At 35.1% G+C, this 25,171-nt stretch overlaps 2 protein-coding genes across 3 annotated transcripts; both read right to left on the bottom strand.

Moving 5' to 3' along the window:
- Positions 1–1,045: 1,045 nt before the first annotated feature.
- Positions 1,046–7,237, bottom strand: LOC132266914 (SUMO-conjugating enzyme SCE1-like). 2 transcript variants are annotated; one of them, XR_009468768.1, is made up of 6 exons: positions 7,069–7,237; positions 6,802–6,885; positions 2,324–2,476; positions 2,121–2,234; positions 1,778–1,894; positions 1,046–1,412 (listed from the first exon to the last, which is right to left on the bottom strand). XR_009468768.1 is itself a non-coding variant. In XM_059767933.1 (5 exons), the coding sequence occupies exons 1-5, from the start codon at positions 7,135–7,137 to the stop codon at positions 1,350–1,352; spliced, it is 483 nt and encodes a 160-aa protein (XP_059623916.1). In that variant the 5' UTR covers positions 7,138–7,237; the 3' UTR covers positions 1,046–1,349. The 2 variants fall into 2 exon arrangements, 1 of the variants encoding a protein (XP_059623916.1); XM_059767933.1 differs by lacking the exon at positions 1,778–1,894.
- Positions 7,238–17,214: 9,977 nt separating this feature from the next.
- LOC132266915 (probable inactive receptor kinase At5g67200) lies at positions 17,215–22,888 on the bottom strand. The gene is made up of 2 exons (XM_059767934.1): positions 21,186–22,888; positions 17,215–18,034 (listed from the first exon to the last, which is right to left on the bottom strand). Exons 1-2 carry the CDS (start codon positions 22,615–22,617, stop codon positions 17,466–17,468), a joined length of 2,001 nt encoding a protein of 666 aa, XP_059623917.1. The 5' UTR covers positions 22,618–22,888; the 3' UTR covers positions 17,215–17,465.
- Positions 22,889–25,171: the final 2,283 nt, after the last annotated feature.

The following is a 25,171-nucleotide window of genomic DNA, read 5'->3' on the forward strand; positions in this document are numbered from 1 at the left end:
TAATTATGTTTGAAAAAAATAATAATAATAAAATTATTTCAATGAATTTACTACATTCCTTCTTATATTTTAAAAGCAATGCAATTTACGAGGGAGCATGACACCCATTGGTCGCTAAACATAATTGAAGATCAGGCATCGGCCCACTGAATTATTTTTATTATTTTTTAATATTATACCTACCCGACGACGTCAGCATAAACTATCTATTTTTGGCTAACATTTATTAGAAATTTCTCACATTTTTTATTTGGAAAGTACCCATTCTGAACATGCACAATACACACACCTTTTACAAACCATTTACAAGTAGCAACAACTAATAATTTTATGGCAATAAAATAATTAACCATACCAACAAAGAGATAATACGTGGCAATAAATAATTAATCATATAATACATAACTGTTTCAATGTAAATGCACCAGTAAAGATATAACACATGGCCAAAGGCAAATTGAGTTTAGCAACCAAGAACTCGTATTTATTTATATTTTGGAGGTTGACCGAGGGCCACAATGTTACGATGATTAGAAAGTGACATATGGTAGTAGTATCATGGACCTTCTAGGAGGGCTGGAACATGGCACCAGAGATCATAAAAGGAAGCGGATACTGGAAGTAATAGAGGACATGGTTAATTTTGGGAGAAAGAAGTTACCAGCTGGTGCGCTCAAAGAATAACAGTAAAAAAAAAGAAGACCGTAGTAAAAGCGGTAAGTCATTGTGACAAGCAGCAGACATGAAGAGGCAGAGATGAGGAAACGAGCGAACGCCACACTGAGAAGAAGGCAGTGGAGTGCTGTGAATCATCTGAAACCAACTTGGAGGCACACAGAGAAGTGCCAGCCACAGAGCTATTTCCAACAGAGAAACAAATAAAATATTCACTAGTACTCACCAAGGCATCACAAGTGCAGGTTGTATGCCCTTTAGTCCACTGATTGTGTGTGTGTGTGTGTGTGTGTGTGTGAGAGAGAGAGAGAGAGAGAGTAGGCTCAAGCTACTCATCAATTCAAACCAACATCAAAGGTACCTGGACCAGTAACTTCAAATGCTCCACTAGGTGATTCTCATTCCTGCTTTAATATCACAAATTTATGCTGCTACTCTTTGAAGGGGAGGTACATTGGCATATTATACAGACGCCATTTTTATATTTTATAAGTAATCATGAAACGAACATCCTGTTATGAATTGAGATCAAGTTTATCTCCAATGAGCATCATATATAAACAGAAGACTATTCAAAACCAGAGAAGTATTTTATACGGTCTAATGCAGTTTACACAAGGGCAGCTTGATCATTTCCAAAACACCAACAATTTCAATCGAACCAGTATCAATATTCAGATGAGAGGTGGGTATTGTTTGGCCTGCAGCCGGACCCTATTCTTGTACTCCACAGCATCCTGCATAGGTATTTGAATGATTCAGCGTCAGAATATTAACAACTCCCATCCTAGTCTATCTCTATTTTAGGATCTTGTCTGTTTTCAGAAAAATCAACAGACATTTGTTCATCCATCTAGAGTGACTTTATTTTTCAACAATCAGGATACAGAGTCTGAAGGGTCCTACTTTAAAGTGTAACCACAAAGAAGTTGACAAGAATATGTATTTGATCATTCAATATACAAATTATTTTGCGGGAATATTCAGGCAAGTTATATTTCGTAAGAAGTATACCAACATTTTATTGGTTAGATCATTTAATAATACGAAGTTTTTCAACAATTGCTTCTAAATGGAAGCAAAGCATATGCTGGATCCAAACCTTTAAAAATCAAGCAGCAGGCTTTGCATGGCTGAATGTGGCCACCGGAGAAATATCTGATCGCAGGCAAACTGTTCTTACAGTTCATCAGGCCACTAATAATCATATTTCACCACACTGGCACGAAGAATTTTTCCATCATTACACAAAAAACAGGAAGCCTTTCCAGTGTTTTACCTGATCATTCAGGGCACAAATGACAGAGCTCTTCCAAACATTGATGTGCTGCAATGTGAGAAGTGAAGCAGAACACTCTCCCCACAGGGGACCACAATGTAGTTTGAGAGAAATTACATATATGCTGAGGGGAATCATACTTCTAATTTAAAGAAGCCGTAAGTACCTGAATGAAGAGATGATATCCTTCAGTCTGTGCAGGATCCGAGGGGTTGGGCTGGTCCAGCAAATCCTGTATGCCAACAAGAATTTGCTTCACCGTGATGGCTGGTCTCCATCCCTATACCCACAAAAATAAAATCATCCCCAATCCAACATTGTAATTCCATAATACTACCAAGCATTTGTCAAAACGAAAGCAGTACTTACACTGTCCTCATTGAGAATTGACAGACAAACAGTTCCAGATGGGTAGACATTAGGGTGGAAGAAACCAGGGGGGAATTTACACTTTGGTGGTTTGCTAGGATAATCTTCACTAAAATGGAGTGCAAGTGGGTAGTAACCACCCTCCCAATCAGTCTGCAATCATTACATGTCATGAATGTTCATGTCAGCAAAACTATAATAGAAGACACGGTAACAATTCAAGAAAAACAGCTTTATGTTTTGTTATCTTTACTTTCTTTTATTGAATCTATTAAAACCTCATATTTTAAACATTAAACAGAATAGAACAGGCATGAAGCCATGAATAAACCCACTGTAAATGGTTCTCCTGAAAATGATCTAAAGCCATAGTATAATCAATGAATTAACAAAGGAAATAATTGTAATAAAACGTATTAATAAATTACAAATGGACAACCAAGAAATACAAAAAGAAGTGATATAATTCCTCAACAATTTGTTGAACTTATTCTGCATCTATATTTTAATTCCTCCAAAACTTGCAAAAATTATAAACAATGGCCAATAAGTACCCAAAAAAAAAGTGATAAAATTCCTCTACAATTTGTTTATTGAACTTATTCTCAATCTTATTCACTTCCTCCATAGCTAAATAAATCAAGGAGAATCCTAGTCAAGAGCAAACTCACCGTGCACAATAATCCATGTAACAAATGCTTTCATATCTGGGTTTATGGACAGAAGGGAAGAAAGATAAGTATAATTTATGATCCCTAACACAGGAATAGACTCTTTTTTCGTGTAATAAGTAGCACAGATATAGACTTTTTGATAATCAACCTAAAAGGATAGAGGCAACGCCAATCCCTGAAATTCGTAAATTTGTTTGTCTCAACTCAAATTCTTTCAGTGCTACTTGTAGCAACAACTAATTCATCACAGCTTCAAATTACTCTTTCTAATTTTAGACAAAAGGACCACGAATTATCTACCAGTCCTACGAAACAGACCACCTAACCTCTTATTCGGAAATTGACATATACCTTACCTTTGTCAATGGGGGAAAATATGAGGAAAACTTTAAGTTCTCCCTGGGAAATTTAATGAATCCCATGAGCATATTAATGGTGGACCTACCTAATCTCTATCAATATATAAAAGAAAATAAGCTCCTTTAGGACTCTCCTAACATTGTGAACATACAAATATCCACCAAGTGTTCAATCACATATTGAAGTACCATTGGAAGCCATTCAATTGAACCTTCAATGATAGAATGTCACGAGAAGCTTTTTGCAATTAGCTGCTACACAAGACTTAAAAAATACCCTGCCACATGCTTTCATTGTTATGGAAAAAGCAAAAGGGATGAAAGGCAACACAAAACAGAATGTTGAAGGAAAGGAAGATTGAAGTTTGCCCTATTATTCAAGTAGTTTTCTGTCAACTGATAAACTTGTGCAGCAATGCAACTGAACTATAAACAAAACAAAGGAAAAAGACGCAACTGCCACATAAAGAACTCAACATGTACAAATTCTATTTTAAAAGGGAAGTTGAAACAAAGAAAATGTTTTTCCACTCATCTTTTTTGCAACTGCAGTAGAAGCCAACTAAAAGTATAATACTTGCTCATGCACGGCCTCATTTCTATGATTCCACAAATTTCCTAATTTAACATTTTTTGGAAAGTTAGCACACATATCAATATGGTAAAAAGTAAATTTTAGAGTGACAATTTAAATTTTCAACCTTCACTAATGCAATATGTACACATGAAATGTCACTTTTTATAAAACCTAGAATCTCCAAAAGGAACATCAAAATTGGGAAGGTCGGAGTATAATGACTAGATTCAATAAAATTCCAATTATCATTATATTAAGTTTATATATCAGCACTAAATTCTGACCCTTACACAGTTTCCAGTTCCTTTCACGAAAATTTAGGACATGCTTGATAAAACCAGAAATTTAATGCTTAAAATTACTGTTAGAAATTAGTAGTAAGAATTTTAAGTACAAGAAGTAACATTTAATGATAAATTTGTCAATTCAAATTTTAACTTAATGTGGTCCTCAACCAAGATCATTCAACAGAAAATTCAGACCATTAACAAGTGAAAACTTTCATTTTGGTAGTAACAAGTTACTCTTCTCAAAGGTAAATAATGCTTACAAGGGGTAAAAACTTATAAAACAACCCCTTAAGTGTTTGATAGTTGCATTTTATGTACGGATGGGCAACAAAGTGTTTTTTTTTTTTTTTTTTACCTCCATGCATTCATGTTGGGGTCTCATGGTAATTCAAAAAGTACAACCAAAAGACAGAAATAGATGAATACAGGAGAACTGTCCCAACCAAGGTCTCAGGATATACAAAAATCAGAAAACAAATAAATAAATAGAGAAATGAACACATTTGATACTTAATGGGCAAAAATCCACGTCTCAATCCTTATTCTCTAAATGAAAAGTGATAACATCGTAGCCCCAGGTTATCAAAATAAGTGACATCAGATAACATGTTGCAAGATCCATGATATGGTTAGCAAATAAAAGAAATGATATAGTCATATCAATCAAATATTATCTGGCGAAAAATAAATACTGATCAAATTGAAAAAATATAAAAAGAATAGGGAAAATGGAATACTGATATGGCTTAATTTTGAATATTGGATCAGGAATAAAAAATCAAAGATAGAGACAAGGCCTGGGCGCAATGGTAAGGTTCCAACATTGTGAAGGTCACGGAATCGAAATGGGAAACAGTCTCTCCGCAAGCGGAGGTAAGCTATGTAAATCTGATCTCCCTAGACCTTGCCCTGGCGGAAGCTTCTTGCATAGCCTGGCCCTTTTCTAGATAATAGGGGAGGGGAGGGAAAGGAGTTTTAAAGCTACCAAAAATGATTCGAAAATGAGATGGTTGTAGAACAATGATCGAGAATGATTGGACATTGTCATTATATTAAGGTGCTACTTCTTTGCCTGACTTGTCCAAACTATACCGTAGGTACAATGGAATGAAATGCATAAATTTGGTGGATTGGTGGGGGGAGGGCTAAAGTAGACCATGTGGAATGTAAGACGAGAGGTGGTCTCAAATCAATAAAGAATCCAATATGAAAATTTGTAGGAAATATGATAAAATTAATATGAAATATTAAACAGTTTCTGTTTGGGAAGAAAAAGATGTGAAGTCTTAAGGAACAATTAAAGAAACTTACAGAAAGTTATGTAGAAATATTGAAAACAAAAGGCTTCAGGAGCTTATAAAAATAAACAGTATCGTAGGAGACCATTTTCTATAAGCTTTATAAAAAATAAAAAATAAAATACAAAAAATAATGTTTATGTCATTCTTGTCGAAACCCATGTTACATGGACTATTCAAAAGTAGGTGAAGTACCCGTGTTGAACATACAATACTTGAACATGGAAATGGGATATGTCCGGCTCTTTTGGTTGAACATGCACCTAAAAAACATATCTAATAGTTCAAGTTAGTTATATTATTACTTTAAATGAGTGAAATGCATATCTTGAACACCATTACATAAAGAAATTATTTTTCTCTATATAAATTTAAAATATTAAACAATGACTGTGTGTCCTATTTGGAGATATGACACATCTAATGCTTGGATTCATACCAGCACCCGGCACAATACTTGAGTCCATGTAACATAGGTTGAAACAAATAAATACTTTTCATGCTTATATAACTCAAGGGACACCTATCAGATTTCACACAAAACTTATATAACAGAAATATTTAGAATAAATCAACTCCTCATACCGAACCTAACACAACAAAAAACCAAAAAAAAAAAAAAAAAATAGGTGAGAGCGTTTTTTAATCTTAGTTGTGGTAGGGATAAAAATTTGATTGACTATATGGTATTCCAACAAGTTAGAAGAGAAAAATGGGTATTAGAGATCTTTTTCTTGCTGACATCAGCACTTCTAGACTTTGAACACGGCTCATGTGTATTTTTGCTTAAGTTCAAGTTAGGGGAGCTTCAGTGTAATTTCCCTAAAAATTAAAATAATAATAATAATAATAATAACAAAGAAAACATTCCTTGTGATCACCGAAATAAATTAATCCCATTTTCCTTGTCGGCAAGCACCCTAAGAATTTCCTCCATCCAGCCATAGAGTCCCCATTAAAATATTACAACCACCAAGCTTAAGCAACACAAATTCACAAAGTACAGTAAAACAAATCCTCAACACACACACAATAGTTAAGCAACTAATTAAGTGACTAACCAAACCAAATTACAACAATGGAAAATGATAATATTGATAACAGAAATGACCAAGCAATCAAAAACAACATCTATAATAATAACAATCCCACACTGAAGGTGATAGAGGCAGAAATCACAAACAGAACCTAATTCTTTCACATGGCAGTAAAATTCAAAGGGTCTGTAAATTGTACGGTGACAAGCCATGCAGAAGAAGATGATAGAGAAAAAAACTTACCCCGGCCTTACCAGGGATTGTGCACAGCCATACCATCAGATTCACCGAACCATCGGGTAGAGTCTCTGGTTTGGCAACGAAACCCTAGAATCAAGACAATTGAATAAGGAAAACGCGTGAATTAAGAAAAACAGAACAGAATTAGAAAAGATCTCCATGGAATTTCAACAAACACAATACAGATATGATTATATATATATATATATATATATATCTATATGTATATGTGTATGTATGTAGAGAGAGAAAGGGAGGGGAAGATCGAACATGAGGGTGATTCTTCCGCCAGGCTTTTCGCTCCTCGGCAAGACGGCCACGCGCTATACCTCCAGACATTTCTCAGTTTCGCTCTCTACGCTTTGTCTCTCTATGAATGAGCAGTAGAATCAAATATAATCAGACACAAATTGGATCCAATTCCAAAGCCGCTGTTTCTCTGCATTGTTATTATACATATTTATATTAATATTATCTTATAGAGAGACCAACTAAAAGTCAATGGAATTAGTACGTAGTATACTTTTCTATCATGGCGTGAAATCCACGCCGCTATGTGGAATAAAGCTCATGACTTGCTGGGTATTTAAGGATAAATTATTAGGCAATTTCTAATATTAAAATAAATAAAAAACAATTGCTAAGTAATCCCACGAGGATAGCATAATTTTTATTTTTTTTTTTTATTTTTTCAGTGAGGATAGCATTAGGTTAAAAAGCTAAAAAGCACATATCTAATACACTACAATTAGACACAAGCACTGAATTTGAATTCTTAAATTGAATAAATTTGTTTATATTTATAGATATTATACCTTTCTTAATTTCTAATACTTGATTTTCTATGTCTACATTGATAAAATACCGGCTTCATTGAAATTAGAGTTGCAATTCGGACAGATTTGAGGTATAACTCGAGTTCAATTCAACATATGAAAGGCTCAACTCGAATCCAATTCTAACCCTATTTTCAAACCTAATTACTCAACCCGAGCCTAGCCAATTCTTTTATTTTTTAATCTGAAAACTATATGGCTAATTTTCACACCAAAATTTAATGTGATCTTGAATTAGTTTCAGATTAATTACTCTTAAATAACAACAAAAAATTTGAAACTTATTACAGATTTTTAATAAATTACAAACAAATTTTTAATAAATTATTTCTCCTAAGTATTAACATACAATAAATTAAGATTCAATAAAAAAAGTTGAAAAGAAAAAAGGTAATCATAGTTTAATTATTACGGAGTATATATAACGTATTTAAATATATATTTAAATAATATTAGAATTTGAGTTCGGGTCGACTCATGTTACTAGCACCTTAATCCAAGCTTAACTCTAATTAAATTTGGGTTGAGATTTTTCAACCCAATCACAACTCTAAATGTAAAAATATTGCCCAAGCCCATGAAAATTGGATTGGGCTCGGGTTGCCCAACCCAAGTTGGGTCCTAATTGAAACACAATAGGAAATTAACAAGTTTGAATTGACTTCAACCTAATTAGACCCATTTTATTTAATTGTGTAACCATATTTGGTCAACCTGATGAACATGTAACCGTGTAACTCAATTACTTCAAATATTTATATTATGTCAATATAAATTCAATATTTATATTGTGTTTGGATTTATTTTTTTAATTGTGTGGTCCTAATTATTCTCATTCTTTTTTGAATTTAGCCATTCATTATTTCAAAATTTTCATTATATTTACATTTTATACCTAAGTCAATTAATGAGTTACATTGCCAAATTAAGTTAAATAGATCATTAAATTAAACGAGTTGTTTAATTATATGATTCATTTATTAAATGGGTTATACAAATCATGTCATATTATTCATTTAGTAAATGAGTAATGTTGTGTTGAAAATTTCTGACACGGTTATTAAAAAATTCACTTATTTATCACAATATTTATATTATAACTCACCGATACAAATTGTCAGCCTAGTTGCAAAGGTAATTTAAGGAGTTAGGTTCCTATAGCGCATTTCGATGATAAGTTGGAATGCTGGATCCTCCTTAATCTTTTTAGCAGTTTGGTGTGCTTGCTGTGCAAATAAAGATTAACGATGATAAGCACAAAATAGAAAATGCAAGACTGATAGAGTTAGAGAGATGGGAAGAGGTCATCTAAATCCCACCATAGCCTCATTTTCCTCCCTTTTATATATATATATATATATATATATATATATATATATATATAGTGTTTGCACTCATCAAATAAAATATGGATCCAACCTTAAAAAATGAACGATGTATAAAGACCGATTTCATGAAATATCATTTTGAGCTTCAAGTATTTTCATTTTATTATAAACTCACCATTTAAATATATATATATATATATATATATATATATATCAAAATGATTTGTTAGAGCTAAATTTTTTATATGTTATGCTTCATATGTAAATGAATAATTCTTACAAATATTCCAAATATTTCTAAAAATAAAATAAGATTGCTGTAACATATTATTAGATTGTCTATTTGTCTCTGATTATAATGATATGTTGTACAAATATTATATTTATGAAATCCTTATTTCATAAGCTTTCCGTATATATATTATTTGTAATCTTCGGATGCACGATTTTTGAGAATCTCTTCAATATTAACCTAACAAATTCTTAATAGATATTTTTTCTATCTTTTTTTTTTATATAATTTTTTTATTTATTACCACCCGAATTGAAATTCTAGCTCCCAACGGCCACTACCGGTACATAGACAGTAAGTGGTACCACAAACTTAAAACAAAGCCCCTCTAACAACCATCAATGATGCAGCCCCTTCCGCCGCTTTACTGGTTGCACCACCAGTGAGCATACGATCACCACTGCCCCATAGATAACTCCAGTTCAGTATTTGCTGCTCTCACCACCTTCACAATAAAGAGTTCATATGTCCCTTGGGACAGGAACTTAAACTAACAGCAAGTTGTTTGGTTAAAAAAAATAAAACTCGAACTAAAACATGCAATGAAAATACTAGACTAGTTCATAAATAAATAAATTAATTAAATTAAATATTAAACTTTTAATTATTTTTAAGGATTTTGTTTTTTCTAAAAAAAATAAAATAAAAACAAAACATGTTATTATTTTTTCTGTCTTAAAGCACGGCCATGTTAACGAAACAGTTACAACAACGTATACATAACCCTAACAAAAGACTTTAACATAACAAACAGCAACGGTAATTCCTATGGTTTCTAGTGAACAATCTTACTATGTACAATTTTCCGTGTCATGCTGCTATAATTGAGAAAAAAATATCATAAAGTTGTTGTACAAAACTTTAACAAATTCTTCCATCATTGTTTATAAATATTTTTTTTCCCGTAACTTTACCTACTGTTTGGACCTCTTAGAGGAGCAATCACGCCTCGATCTCGTTTTATATGGATGGACCATCTCAATGGATGACTAAGATGTACTACCACAAACAGTCGAGATTAACTCTCTAGAATACCCTACAAAATATTATATATATTTATATTCGCTTTAGGATTCGCCTAGAAACATCTTGTGCATGATTTGATTAATTACAAATATTGTAAGCATGCAATTATAAGGAATTTGAATGTGAAATATGCATGTGGGAGACGCGCTGGCACTTCGCATTTTTAAAGTGTCCATTAATTACATAATTTTGAAGTCACCATAAATGAAAGAACTCCTTGTGACTAGGGATGGCAACGGGACAGATTTTGAGAGAGCTTCTCTAAATTTCATTTCGCCCTTTTTAATTTTTATCAAGTCCATGCCCGCCCCGAGACTCGCGGCGGGTTGAATTTTCATGTCCAGCCCCGCCCCGTTGAGAAATACTGTGCTCCCGTACTCGCCCTGCTAACAAATTTATTTCTCCCACTTTTTGGAACTTAAGTTTCTACTATTTAAATGTGGAAAGCCTGATAATAGCACAACATAAATGAAATTATGTATCCCAACAAAGATAAAAAAAATAACTTGCACATAACATAATTCAGATAACATAATAAACAAAAATAAAAGTTTAATATAACCAAATCACAATAAGTTCTAAGTTCCAACTTCCACCATAACCAAAACAAAAGCAAATTTAATGCCAAGTTTACATCCCAAATTAGGATTGTAAGAGATGGGTAACTGGGTAAGCCGCTAAAATAAGTTATTAATATATATATATATATATATATAGTTATATGTTTAGCGGGGCGGGGCGGGACCCCTTGGATATGTATAATAAACCCTTACCTACCCCGTGACCCGTGACGGGTACAAAATTTGTATCCATGCCTCCCAACGGTATAAAAAGTGTTTCCATATCCGTTATTAACGGGGCGGTAAAAATTGACATCCCTACTTGTGACAAGGATTGAATCAAATTAAATCACAATGATTGTTGAGAAAATATTGTAGCACATTCAAATAAGATATAAACAAAATTTAGTTGTTTTCTTTTATATATATATTTTTAAAAAAATAAAAAAACGTTACCTATTGTATATAGGTGGACAATTTTTTTTTTTCATAATTGAGGTATCAAGTACTTTACCCCGATTAATTTACGAAATCTGTGTAAAGCGATCCCTGCACAAGAATGGGTAAAGTTCGAATTATGTTTGTGGTCGTGGCTCCTGAAGAGTTGATCGCACTCGAGATGATTCAAACCTAATTAGGGGTGACAAAAATCCCCAATCCGGTGGGGAACCGCCCCGCCCCCGCCCCATTTAAAGCGGGTTTGGAGAACCGTTTACTTAAATGGGGCGAGGATGGGGGTTAAAAAAAAAAAAAAATCGGCCGGTTGCGAGGCGGGGGCGGGGGACTGACATCCTCGCCCCTTACCCGCCCCATAACCGCCCCGTTAAATATTTTAAATTACTAATTTATCCTACCATGTTAATATATTTACCAAATTAACCTTCACACACACTCTCTCTCTATATATATTGGAAACCCTACACTTAACACTTCCATATATATATATCTATGTGTGTGTGTGTGTGCGCGCGTGCTATGATTGTGTTTAAATAAAAATATAATCGATTATGGGGCAGGTGATAGGGCGGGGGTGGGGCAAGTGGGGCGGAGGCGAGGGATGTTATGGGGATTAGAGGCAAAAAATTAACCGGTTATGGAGCGGTTTTAGGGGCACCAAAATTAAACGGGGGCGGGGATGGGGAATGGAAAACCCGTCCCAAACCACCCCATTGCCATCCCTAAACCTGATAATACTTAATGCTTCATAAGATACCAAGTCCCAGAATCTCACCAATGGTTATATAGGTGGTCATTTTTAACTAAGAGTTCACTGAATTAGGGTTGCCAAATATAAATAAAACAATATTTATGCGAAAACTTATCCTAAGACCCGTTAAATATTTTCTAAATTTTTTTATTTTTGTGTTTTCCTTTGGTAGTCCCAAATTCAAAGAAAATCTTTTAGTAGGAAAATAATTTCCCAAAACTTAATCATAACAACTTACCAATTAATCATCCCAAATTTTCCGAATTTATCAATTTTACTCTTAATCTCCTCAACAAAAGCATATAAAATCGAAAACATCAATCAAGTGCATAGAAAAGTTACATGGTGGCCAAAAAACAGTCTAAAGAAAGAGAGTTTAGAGAAAGAAAGAGGGCATCTATAGAAAGGGAAAAAAAAAAAAAAAACCATTTAATAAAGAGAGAATTTTTAGAGACATGTGTTATATTGATCACAAACAAAATAACTATTCAAAGAAAAGCCAATAAGCCCAACACCTATTGTGGCGCAAGAGGCAGAGGCCAATCTCTTCTTTAACAACAATCATATAATTTTCTATTTTTGGTTAATTTCTTCAATTTGCTTTTATTACTTCTTTTTTTTTGTCATCGTTATTAGCTTCGTGATTAACCTATAGTATTACTTTCTAAAATCTTAAAAAGTGATACGTAAAGTGGAAAATAAAAAATAAAAAAACTCACTTGTTGCATTCAATGATAGTGAGACTTGTTTCTATTTCCTTATCACTTTTTAAAAAATCAATTACTTATTTTTTTTTATATTTCTTGTCAATTAATTATTATTGTTGGTATAAAAATAATTGGACCAATTGATAGTAAGAGAAAAATTAAATAATCAATGACTCATATAAAAAAATTAATTTTAATTCAAAAATACGTCTAGAAGCCAGACACAAAAAAAAAATAGAATAAAATAAAATAAATTTTCAAAATCTTTGTCAAACACCAACAAATAAAAAATAAAAACATTTTACATGAAAAAGTATTACATAGAAAATATTTTAGGAAAAAAATATTTTACTAGCTTAAATTTATGAACCTAAATATTTGATACATGTATCATATATGGAAAGACTAACATGTCACTGGCCTAGCGGTACCAAGTTTTTACTTCTAAAAAAAGGTTAGGGATTCAAGAGGTATATGTATGTGAGTACCAAAAAAAAAATAAAAATAAAAATAAATAAATAAAATAATCATGTATGGAAGGCTACGTGTAGTCATTGTATATCTTGGTTGTACCATAGAATAAAATACACGTGACCGAAAGCACACTACTGTAAGCCGAAGTTGTTAAACCCAGTCACTGTAATGGTTTTAGATGTACAAATCAAAGAGAAAACCAATGTTTTTATGAGCATTATGTATTAGAAATGGAAATATTCTTTATTATAAATATGACATTATAGATACCTGTTTCTGCATGGGTCCTGGAAGAGTCAAGAAAGTCTGGGAATGAAGAAGGGTAGAAAGAAGGGAGAGAAAATCAGTCCAGAAAGAGAATCTTGAGCAATGGTAGGGAAGGAGCTGCCGTCAGTTCTTACCCCGTTTCTTTTTGTCACTGCCTCCTTTTTATAACCCTAGGTCATCCAGGTGGTACATTGTTGGGCCTCCATCTTTAAAGCGGGTCAGAATCATGCCTCTTTGGGTCATGTTGCCCTAATCCCTATATTTTTAGATCAACTGCCAAGTGTACCTTTTCTGTTGAATAATCCAAGAATGACTGGCTGTAAAGGCGATTGTACTATTCCAGTTGTCCTTTACTTCTATCCTGGGTCTTGCCTTAGTGGGCAAGACATTACTAATTTTCCATCCTCCATTCCAAAATCCCTTCTACATCTCAATGTCACTCGAAGAGCTCTACCATAGCTCTTTGTTGCTTGAATAAAGGCTCAAAGCCCATCAATTGATGGTTTGCTGCTACATTGATTCGAGGTTCAGGATATGTCGGTCGTCAAACTGTGACAAGATCAGAGGCCCAAGGCCTGTCGCTCGACAAGCTGTGAAACAGTCGGATCGAGGTTCAAGGCCCGTCGATTGACAAGCTGTGATGGGGTCGGATCGAGGTTCAAGGCCCGTCAATTGACGAATTGTGATGTGGTCGGATCGAGGTTCAAGGCCCGTCAATTGACGAATTGTGATGTGGCCGGATCGAGGCTCAAGGCCCGTCGATCGACGAACTATGATGTGGTCGGATTGAGGTTTAAGGCCCGTCGATCGAAGAATTGTGATGGGGTCGGATCGAGGTTCAAGGCCCGTCAATCGACGAATTGTGATCAGGTCGGATCGAGGTTCAAGGTCCGTCGATCGACGAATTGTGATGGGGTCGGATCGAGGTTCAAGGTCCGTTGATCGACAAATTTTGATGGGGTCGGATCAAGGTTTAAGGCCAGTCGATCGACAAATTGTGATGGGGTCGGATCGAGGTTCAAGGCCCGTCGATCGACAAATTGTGATCGGGTCGAATCGAGGTTTAAGGCCCGTCGATCGACAAATTGTGAAGGCTAGATCGAGGTTCAAGGCCTATCGACTGACTGCGGAGATTGGCTCGTGGTTCAAGGCCCAGGATCCATCGACCGAATGTTTGGTTCAAAGTTTGAGGCCCAACAGTCGACTATTGCTCACCTTGTTGAGGTGAATCTTGTCAAGGTGTTGACTATTTGACTTGAACTTTGGTGACGTGGCTGAACCACGTCCACAAACATACTACCTGAAAGGCTCAAATCTAGAATTACATTAGAAAAGTCGAGCAAAACATTCATCAATTCCTTGAGATATGTTATCACATTCTTGTATCATGTTTTATTTCCTCCTTGTAAAGCAACCAATATATACAATTTGTCACAATTTTTATAAAGTATGAAAGCATTGAGTCTATCTTCTTGTTCGGTTTCTTTTTTCAATCATGAATACACTAATCATTTTAGCAATCTCCCGTCCTGCATGTACCAGGCAATTATAAAAAGAAAAAAAAATTCCAAATTTCCCTACAAGCGACCGTACGAGAATTCGAATTCCCACTCTGCCATTGGCTACACCCTTGGAGTTGAATTGTTAATCACCTTTGTAAAGTTAAAGTTATATTTTGCTTAGTTTTCATACCCTTCAAACACCAGCAGACAGCAAGTGGTACTAAGTGAGCATGCCATCCCCACCACCCCTATGAAGAACTCCATTTTCACTAGCTTCTGCAATATTCATCACCTTCACAATAAACCTCATGTTTTGAATTCATGTACCTTAAACTTGCAAACAGTAAGTTAGCTTTGAAAAGCATATTATATATTAGCTCTAAGAAGCAAAACTTCAACAAGGTTATTATTGGGTTATTAAACAAGATAAAAATAGTTACAAAATTTGTTATTTAGAAAGTGAGAACTAAAAGTATAAACATAGATGATATTATTATTGAGAGTCTCACAATACTTTAGTTTATCTTCTTTCCAAATATTCCTGGGACTTACCAATAAAGATTGTTATATTATTTTTCTTGTAAATAACATTTTACAAAAATATTTGACAAAAAATGCTTCATGCATTTTTACCAAACATGCGGAACATTAATTATTTTATTCTTTTTTTTTTCTCTCTTGAATTAATATTATAGATATTGTACGTGTATATATAAATAAAATAACCAATGTGTTGCGATGACGACTATAATAATTATTTACTCAAAAAAAATGACCCCATACAATATTGAACTTTTGACCACAAGCACCCCACCCCACCCCAGTAGACTAGTTAATATTTAGAGGTTATTAATAGAATTTTCAAAAAACTTGATTCATCAATACATGTGTTAAAAGTATTGGGGGTTAATTAAAAATTGTAATAAGTTTAGAGACAAACTTTATAAATTAATTAACATTTAGGAGGTAGTAAAAAAAAATTCAAAAAATTTGATTGCTCCAGATCCAATTCTCTAGCACATGCGCTGCTTACAATGAACAACTTTTCGTGTTGTACTGCTATAATGGACCAAAAAACATCAGAGAAAGTTGTTGTCCACAACTTTAACAAATTCTTCTATCATTGTTTATAAATTTAATTTTTTTTTTTTTTTTCGGAGGCTTTACCTTCCATTTGGAGCATAGACATATCCTTTTATATGCATCTACCATTTCAATGGATGATTGAGATGTATTACCACAAACAGTCAAGATTAACTCTCTAGAATACCCTACAAAATATTCTACATATTTATATTCGCTTTAGAACTCTCCTAGCTAGAAACATCTAGTGCATGATTTGATTATTTTACAAATATTCTAAGCATGCCATTATATGGAATTTGAATGTGAAATATGCTATAAATGGAATAAGTTGTTGTGACAGGGATTGAATCAAATTGAATCACAATGATTGTGACAAAATATTGTAGTATATTCAAAGAAGATATACACAAAATTTAGTTATTTTTTATATATATATTATCATTTTAAAAAATAAAAAATAAACGAGGTTTAACCTCATTATATATAAGTGGACATTGTTTTTTTCGATAACCGGTATATAGAACTTTGCCCGACTAATTTACAAGACTCTCTAAAGCGATCTTTCCACACAGATAAAACTCGAACTATATTTACGATTGTGCCACCTAAAAAGTTGATCGCCCTCAAGAGGATTCAAATTTGAGATACTAAGTCTCAAAACTTCACCATTAATTGGTGTCAACCCCGGAGTTACATAGGCAGACATTTTTTAACTGAAATTTTTTAAACTGAAATTTCATTAAAAATTTGATATATGTATGGAAGGCCAAGTCTGGTCATTGTGTTATATCTTGGTTGTGACCAAAAAGTCCCATTCATTGGTGTCATTCTGAATGTAGAAGTCTTTGCCATTAGCTATACCCTTGGAGTTGAATTGATAATCACCTTTGTAAAGTTAAAAGTTATATTTTGCTTAGTTTTCGTACCCTTCATAATCATCATCAACCACATTTCCATGACACTCAACAACACCAAAGCCGAAGGCACCATCAGAGTCCAACACCACCAGACAGCAAGTGGCACCAAGTGAGCATGCCATCCCCAACACCACCTATTGAGAACTCCATTTTCACTAGATGCTGCAATATTCACCACCTTCACGACAAACCTCATGTTTTGAGTTCATGTACCTTAAACTCGCAAACCGGTAAGTTAGCTTTGAAAAGCATATTATAAATTAGCTCTAAGAAGCAAAACTTCAACATGAAGAACAATAGCTTAGAATTCATATCTCAAAATGATAATTCATTCCTAAGCTCCTCTTCAACCCCCAAAAATCCCTACTATAATTTCTTAGGACATATACCATCCAAGGAGACATTCGACTATGCCTCGAACTCAATTCTCTTCTTTGCAGCCATTCCTGTAATTACAAAACAAAACTATGAATATCCGATTTGTGCATTCTTTGCATAATCTTCTACCATTACACTCTCTTTCATCTCTTGTATCATCTTCAACACCTGCCACATTGTCGGCCTCTGTTCGTGTGACGTCAAGCTACAAATACCAGCTACCTCAACAAGCATTACAAGCTGTTCATCTTCCCCGATATCGTCTTCCCTCATCGCTCTAACCCAATTTGGCATATCGGAGGGCACGAGAAATGGGTGCTGTGAAGGAGGCTTACCTGTCAGAAGCTCTAATAAGAGAATGCCAAAGGCATAAACATCAGACTTGGCAGTGGTCCGACGGCCAGACTTGCGGATTTCAGGGGCTTTGTAGCCTGCAGAGTCGGGATCGTCAATCAAAGAAGAGTCTGCAAGGACAGAGATGCAATAATCCGTGAGGCAGGCCTCGAAGTCTGCACCAAGGAGGACATTGGAGGATTTCAGATTGCCGTGGACGAGCTTTGATGCTTGATGGATGTAAGCAAGACCCTGAGCCACATCCTCTGCTATTTTTAAGCACGATGTCCAGTGAAGAGGTTTCGCTCTGGTTGATCTTGAACCTATCCACATTTCCAATCTTGTATTAGTTACGGAGAAAAAAAAGCATAACATGTAATGAATCAAAACCAGACATTTGAAATATATATGAGTATATATATCGAGGCAATGTAATTACCTGTACATGTTTTACTAAGAGTAAGTTTCAACATTTCCTCTTATGCTTGGTAAGGAATTTGTGACTAGTTCTTTTCTTTGCTGGAAATGTGTGAGATTATGCATCTTCGAGTAAAAACAATAGTTATACCCCTAGACATGAAAGCCCAGGAGGTTTGATGATTAAGCCCTTAGTAGTAATGAGTACGTTGTGTAATAGGCATTTTGTATGTAAATGAGCCTAATATCACATTTGTTAATAAGACATGACTTGGATTATAGAATTCATCAATTAACTCGTGTTCAAATATATTTCTAATACTCTCAAGACACATACAATCTACAATTTATAATATATACACCAAAATACAACATTATCTAGAACCTTTAGCAGGACTTTCTTAAGGCTAGCCACATGCTCTCTATATGAAAATAGAAAGAACTTATTATATGCTGGAGAATGGATGTTACTATGGCTGCAATATAACAGCCTTCGTGGCCGGATTTTAGGAACATATGTGGCCCTAATATGGCTGTTACAGAACTTCCAAGCAGGGCTGTTAGAAAGAGACATAATAAGTCCAAAGGATTCATCGGATTCATCAGAGTTATTGGAAACAAAGAAACTTTATTGGAAAGGATGCCTTATGAAAGAAAAAAGGATTTCGGACGAAGTTCAGAAAGAGAGAAAAAGAAGGAAGAAACAAAGAATAAAATAGGGAAACCAAAGACGTTGTGTTGAAATGTGGCCATTCCATATCTATATGAACACATGTTCCACAATTAAATAAAATCCATACCTAGGTGCTGCAAAATAACAATCATTTGAATACCCATTCTCCTATTTTACCACATCCTCGCAATGGTAGGAGCCTCGTAGACTGGACTAGCCCCCCATTTTTTTTCCTCTTATTTTACCACATTTATTACAGACACACACATGGTTAACTCTCCACTATGCCAATTTCTGCACACAAACACTTATACATACTCTAAAGAAAAAGAGAACACAGACACAGATAAAATAGAGTGAGACTATGCAATTTGGTAAACAGGCAGAAAAAGAGACTCAATTAAGGGGCAGTTTAATGGTGAGAAATCTAGATTGAGACTATATATTTTGGGAACCAGGCAGAAAAATAGATTAAATTAAGGGGCATTTTGATGGTGAGGAACTCTCTTTTTTCTCTGCTTTTCATAGAATTCACACAGCTTAAAACTCAGGATAGTAAGATTTCTTCATCTTTACTTCCTCATTTAATTACAAATACACAATACCCACTTGCATGGCTCCTTCAGATTTCCTAATCTGATGCATCAATTAAAAATATTGAAATATATATATGTGTGTGTGTGTGTGTGTAGATGTGTATTTCATCATCTTCTGCAATTTTTTTTTTTCAATTATAGTATAGTACTTCACATATATCTAGAGTCATGCTATTGATATTGAAGAACTTATAGTTTATAAAAGTTTGGTATAGAACAAAAGTTGGTTAATGTGGGGACTGGTTTAGTGGTATCCTTACGACTAACTAGTTGTGTCAAAATGCATGGAGGTATAAATGTCGGATATAAAAGATCTATTAACATTCAATTTGAAACTAGAACAAGAAATCCTTTGACATGCTTGTTGCGTATCAAATATATAGTCCAATGGAATTACCACCAAGGAAGCTTTCCAAATGTCTTTTAAGTATCTATGCTAATCTATCTATTATAAGCTAAAATGCCACTTGTACTGACCATTTGTCTTGATAATGCCCCAAAAAGAGGTTCAAGAAAATTAAAAGAGAGAATCCAAAGAAAAGAGAATCAGGAACCCCAACCCTAGTAATGAAACTGTTAGAGTTCAGTCCATAGCTTGGAAACTTTGACACATCAAGTGACTGACTGACACAAATATTGCTAAATATCTAGTGGCACCACTCTAAGTAGCATAAAGCACTGAATTATGCGATCACAATGACAAATGTTGAACAACATGCGAGTAAAAGCGAACTTACTAACTGATCCAACTGTCAACGAGAGGATGCGGTAGCTATGGGAAAAGAAACAGCCAGAGATATGTTTAACAGTGAGTGAGAAAGGGTTTTGTCATGACTTCTTATCAAATCAAAATGCCATTGACATAAAAAAAAATAATAATAAAATAAAATAAAATCTAAGAACAACTCTCTGATACAAAATAACATAGCTCAGATACAGTAAGCCCATGGGATCTAATGAGGTTCCAACTTCCTAGTTGATATAGTATTGCCATTTGCACAGTTCCACAGTGGAATATCCAGGATCAGAAACTCTTATCCATTTGCATTATAACATAGGCCAAATAGTATAATTTTGACCCAACAACAGTGGCACAGGGATCAACATTAACATTATAACATAGGCCAAATAGTAAATTTTCGACCCAACAACATTGGCACAGGGATGTGATCAGTATTGTCAGTTTGCATTAATTCCACATTAAATTGAGGTCCAATATTTCGAATTTTGAAATTCGGAATAATCATAGTGGAGGCTTCATTGCAACATATCAAATCAACACAACTGTTTGAGGTGTTCCATCTTAATTTAATGTAGGGTAAATTAAACTGATCTCCTACCTTCCCATTGTTCGCCAAATAACACTAATCGCTTTTGAATTTTGTATGTAAATAACGCATACCTTGCATGCCAGTGTCATGCTAGTGTTGGCAATTTTGTAACTCACACAACACCATAAAAATTAAAAATTAAAAAATAATAATAATAAAAAAAGGCCCAATTCTCATAATATCAACGATCTAAATTAGGAGTCCAAAGTCTGCTGTTGCAGACAGCAACACCCACACACTCGAGGACCAACCCCACATCACCATCTCACAAACCATTTTCTATATTAGTCCACGGACTCCACACTGTTTTTTTTGTCCGAACAAAACAAACAAATGGCATTGTATAATTGCTACCATTGTTCACCGAGTCATAAACTCGTCGGCTCGCTAGTGAATCAGTGAGTTAAACATGAACCAGTAACAAAAAGCAGAATTGAAAAACAGAGCTACAGCTTACCATGAATGAGATTGAAGAGACTCCCATTTGGCTGATAATCGTAGATGATGAGCCTCTCTTGTTTTGCCTGAAAATATGCCCTAACAGGGACCAAATTCGGGTGCCTAAGACCCCCAACCAACTCCATATGCCTTTCAAACATCTCGCCCGTCGTAATCGCCGTCTTACCGGCGTCGACCCTCTTCACCGACACGATCAGCCGACTATCCATCACCGCCTTGTACGTCGTCCCCATCGTACCCCTCCCCAGCAGCTCCGCCGAAGCCCTCATCAGCTGCTCCAGAGTATACATCTCTGCTTCGCCGCTACAGAACACCAAAGTCCCACTCTTTTCACGGTGTTGTTGAACACTCTGAATCTGAATCTGGGTTGTCTTCTCTTTAACTTCTGGTTCATTCTCTACAATAATCAATGTGTTGTTGTTTGTAGCATCAGTATTTGCATTCTCAGGACTGGACATTGTTGATTTTGACGATGACATTTGGTGTCGTCGCTTTTTGATCAACACGAAGCAACACAGAACAGCTGCGATGAGGATTAGAATTGCGATGACCAAGAGTATAATCACGCCGATTCTCTTGTGCTTCTTCGGCGACGGCGGCGAGATAACCACTCCCTGTGCGTTCTGGATAAGAGGCGTAGGCGGCGAGGCGGCGGCGGCGGCGGAGGAGGAGTTGAAGAACGGGGAAGTACTGGAACCGCATGCTTTGTCGATGATCTCCCCGCAGAGGCTAGGGTTCCATGAAAACGAAGAAGTGTCGAAGCGGGAGAGCGTGGGAGTGACCGGGATCGGTCCGGTGAGGTTGTTGACGGAGACATTGAAGACTGCGAGAGCGGACTGGTTGAGGGGTGGGATCGAGCCGTTGAACCGGTTCCAATCGAGCCGGAGATAGTTGAGCCTGTCCAGAAGGGTGAGCTCGGTCGGGATTGAACCGGTGAGGTTGTTGTGAGACAGATCGAGAGTGCGAAGACGATGGAGAGAGAGGACTGAGCGCGGGAAAGTGCCGGAGAAGGAGTTCTGGTCGAGGAAGAGGGTTTTGAGGTTGGCGAGTCCGGCGAGGTCAGGAATCGCTCCGGCGAGCGAGTTGTTCTGCAGAGTCAGGACTCGGAGCTGGTCAAGACGAGACAAGGTGTTGGGTGCGACCTCTCCCCGGAGACCCAACCCAGAGACGGCGAACCTCACGACTCGGCCTTGGACACACTTCACACCAACCCATTGACAGTAGTCAAACCTCTCGTTGAGAGTGTAGAGAAGCTTGTGGTCCAAGTCCGCTTTGGACTTGAACGAGAGAAGCGCGACCGCGTCTGAGGGTAAGAGTGAGTTGGCCGTGGACGACGGCGATTGGGCGGCGGAGATGGCGGCGAGTAGAGAGAGAATGAAAAGGAGGAGAGAGAAGACGCCTTGAAAAAGGCTTATTGGAAGTATATGCATTGTTAGAGGAGAGAGAGTGAGAGTGAGAGCGAGAGTGGATGAGACTTTTGATGAATTGTTTGTTTTTGTTTGAGTTTCATTGTTCCCTCTTCTTTTTTTGAGTGTCGTTAATTTGTGACACTGTGTGACTGTGTGTTTTTTTTCTAGAGAGAGAAAGAGTGACACTGTGTGTTTTTTACTAGAGAGAGAAAGAGGGTCAGAGAGTCACGTGAAAGGTCTTTTGAGTTTTGATCTCTATTTCTGTTGGTTTGGTCAGTCCCTACAACATTTGGGGTATTTTCTGTTTCAGGGTATCTCAGAAGTCTTATAATAATATCACCATTATTATTGCTACAATATTTATATGCCTTTGTTTGTTGTTTTGGTCACTATAACTTTTTGTGTTTATTCAACATTTATTCTCAGTGTCATAATGGACCTGTTTTTTTATAATAGTTTGGCATCAACTCATTTTCAAATTTGCTCAAATTAGTTTATTTACTAAATTAATCGACTTCGAGTTGAACTTTTAAACTTGTTTCATGAATAAACTCAATTTCTAGCATTTTTAGAATTGATTTGTGTAATCTTGTAAATACTACTCAAATACTTTCCTGAAAGCTTAGGTTAAGTTCATGAACAATCACACGTAAATACATATATTTATTTTATGAATGTACCGTTGGTGAACATATGAGCTCATATAAGTCTATAAACGAATTAAAATGATCTTAAACACAAATTCAAATTGAGCCCAACTGATTTTAGTCATTAAATAAGTCAAGTCAAAACTTTTCAAATTAATAATGAACTGAACTCGAGTTTAGTTTTTTTAACTCGCTATAATCTCGAGTTGAGTTCACAAACGAACGAGCCAACCCCAAACAAGCTGAAACTTGGCTCAATTCGGTCCATTTGCAATCTTAGTGACATTGTTAATTCAATGCATTTAGATGTGATAAGCGGACTTGCTTGATTGATTAGATAAGTCTAGAAAGGAATACCATTTTCACTCTCTAATTTTAATATTCGAAGTTCATTCTTCTTTCATAAGTGCATTTACAAAAAGGGTAAAGTATATACAAAATACTCCTAAAGTGCTCACTATATGTGATCCTCTCCAGCGCATCCTAAACCAAACTAGTGTTTTTGCCATTAACCCAAAGAAATAACACTATGGATTAAAATAATAATAATTGGTAAAAATAGAATTGCCTAGAGTTTTATTTGAAATATTATGGTTAGTTGTATCAACTGATACGCGACGTATCAACTAGTACATAATCTTTTCTCAAGAATTTAATACTGTTACATATTTATATGAATCGGCCAGTTCAGTTAATTTATATCGATATTCATTTAAATCTGTTACAAAATGAGCACGAGCGATATTACAACTGTAAATCATACGAGTAAATAAATGTGCGTGAAAGGGGCAATGGCATGTCCACTGCGCTAGTTGATTCAAGATGGCATCTACTCATCTTCAACAAAAGCCATTTTGTGCCATCTCTAGCACATTTTTTTTTTATTTTTTCCTTTTTCCCATGCACAATATTTCAATCAGTGGAGCTGTCACATTGTCACAATACAACCTTTTTTGACCCAATTTTCTCACAACAATGATGGCAAAATATGATCGTTAATTCACCACTAAGCCATGGACTAACCCAAAAGCAAACAAACTTTGGTTTCGTACGCAGTGAAAGCTTCTTTTTTCTTTGGCCAAAGCCACATTAGATTTTGTTATTTGTCACGCAATTAACGAGTAAAAAATCATGATGATTACAAAGTAGATTCATTACTTTGTGCCAACAATATATATATATATATATATATATATATATATATTTCGTACTTTGGAGTTCCTGCATCCATGGGGATCGTTGTGGTGCTAATATTCATTATTTGTGCTTAAAACGCACTCTTTGAGTTCCCACAACGAGATTAATTTAATGCATCTTTAATTTGTACCACCAAAATTGTTCTTACTGAGATGAGATCGAGTAGAGGGATCATGATTCTCTTTGTTTTGTGTGTTTAAATCAACAATGCAATAATGATGTAAACATATTAAATTTTTTTGATTTAATGATATTGCAGTGATGCAAGATGATATAATATATTGCATAAGTATTATCTATTTGACTCCTGACCCGACCAACACTCACTTGTGTGGTGGATTTCATCACAATACATTCACATATTAAATTCTAAATTTACTAATATTATAATGATGCAACGCGACATAATACGTTACATAAATTTTATATTCCATGTAATAATATGATAGTCTGTGCCAGGATTCAACATGACACTCTTATATGTAACATAGAGTGTGAAATTTTATTTTATTTTATTTTTTTTCTGACAAAAACAAACAAAACACAATCCAAAAAAAACCTACAACAAAGAGCAGAAGAGACGACAATACCTAGCCCAGGCCGCAAAATGAATATCTTACGGGATTTGAATATGTTACGTGAGTGCTACTTGTTAGTTTCGTGAAAATAAAGTTTAGCTGTGCTTTTATATCATTATAATTACAATACTAGCAACATTTAGTCTTCATCGA

Source organism: Cornus florida, unplaced genomic scaffold (assembly GCF_030987335.1).
Source record: "Cornus florida cultivar Cherokee Brave unplaced genomic scaffold, ASM3098733v1 CherokeeBrave_3.0.0_Hap2_Chr07, whole genome shotgun sequence".
NCBI lineage: Eukaryota > Viridiplantae > Streptophyta > Magnoliopsida > Cornales > Cornaceae > Cornus > Cornus florida.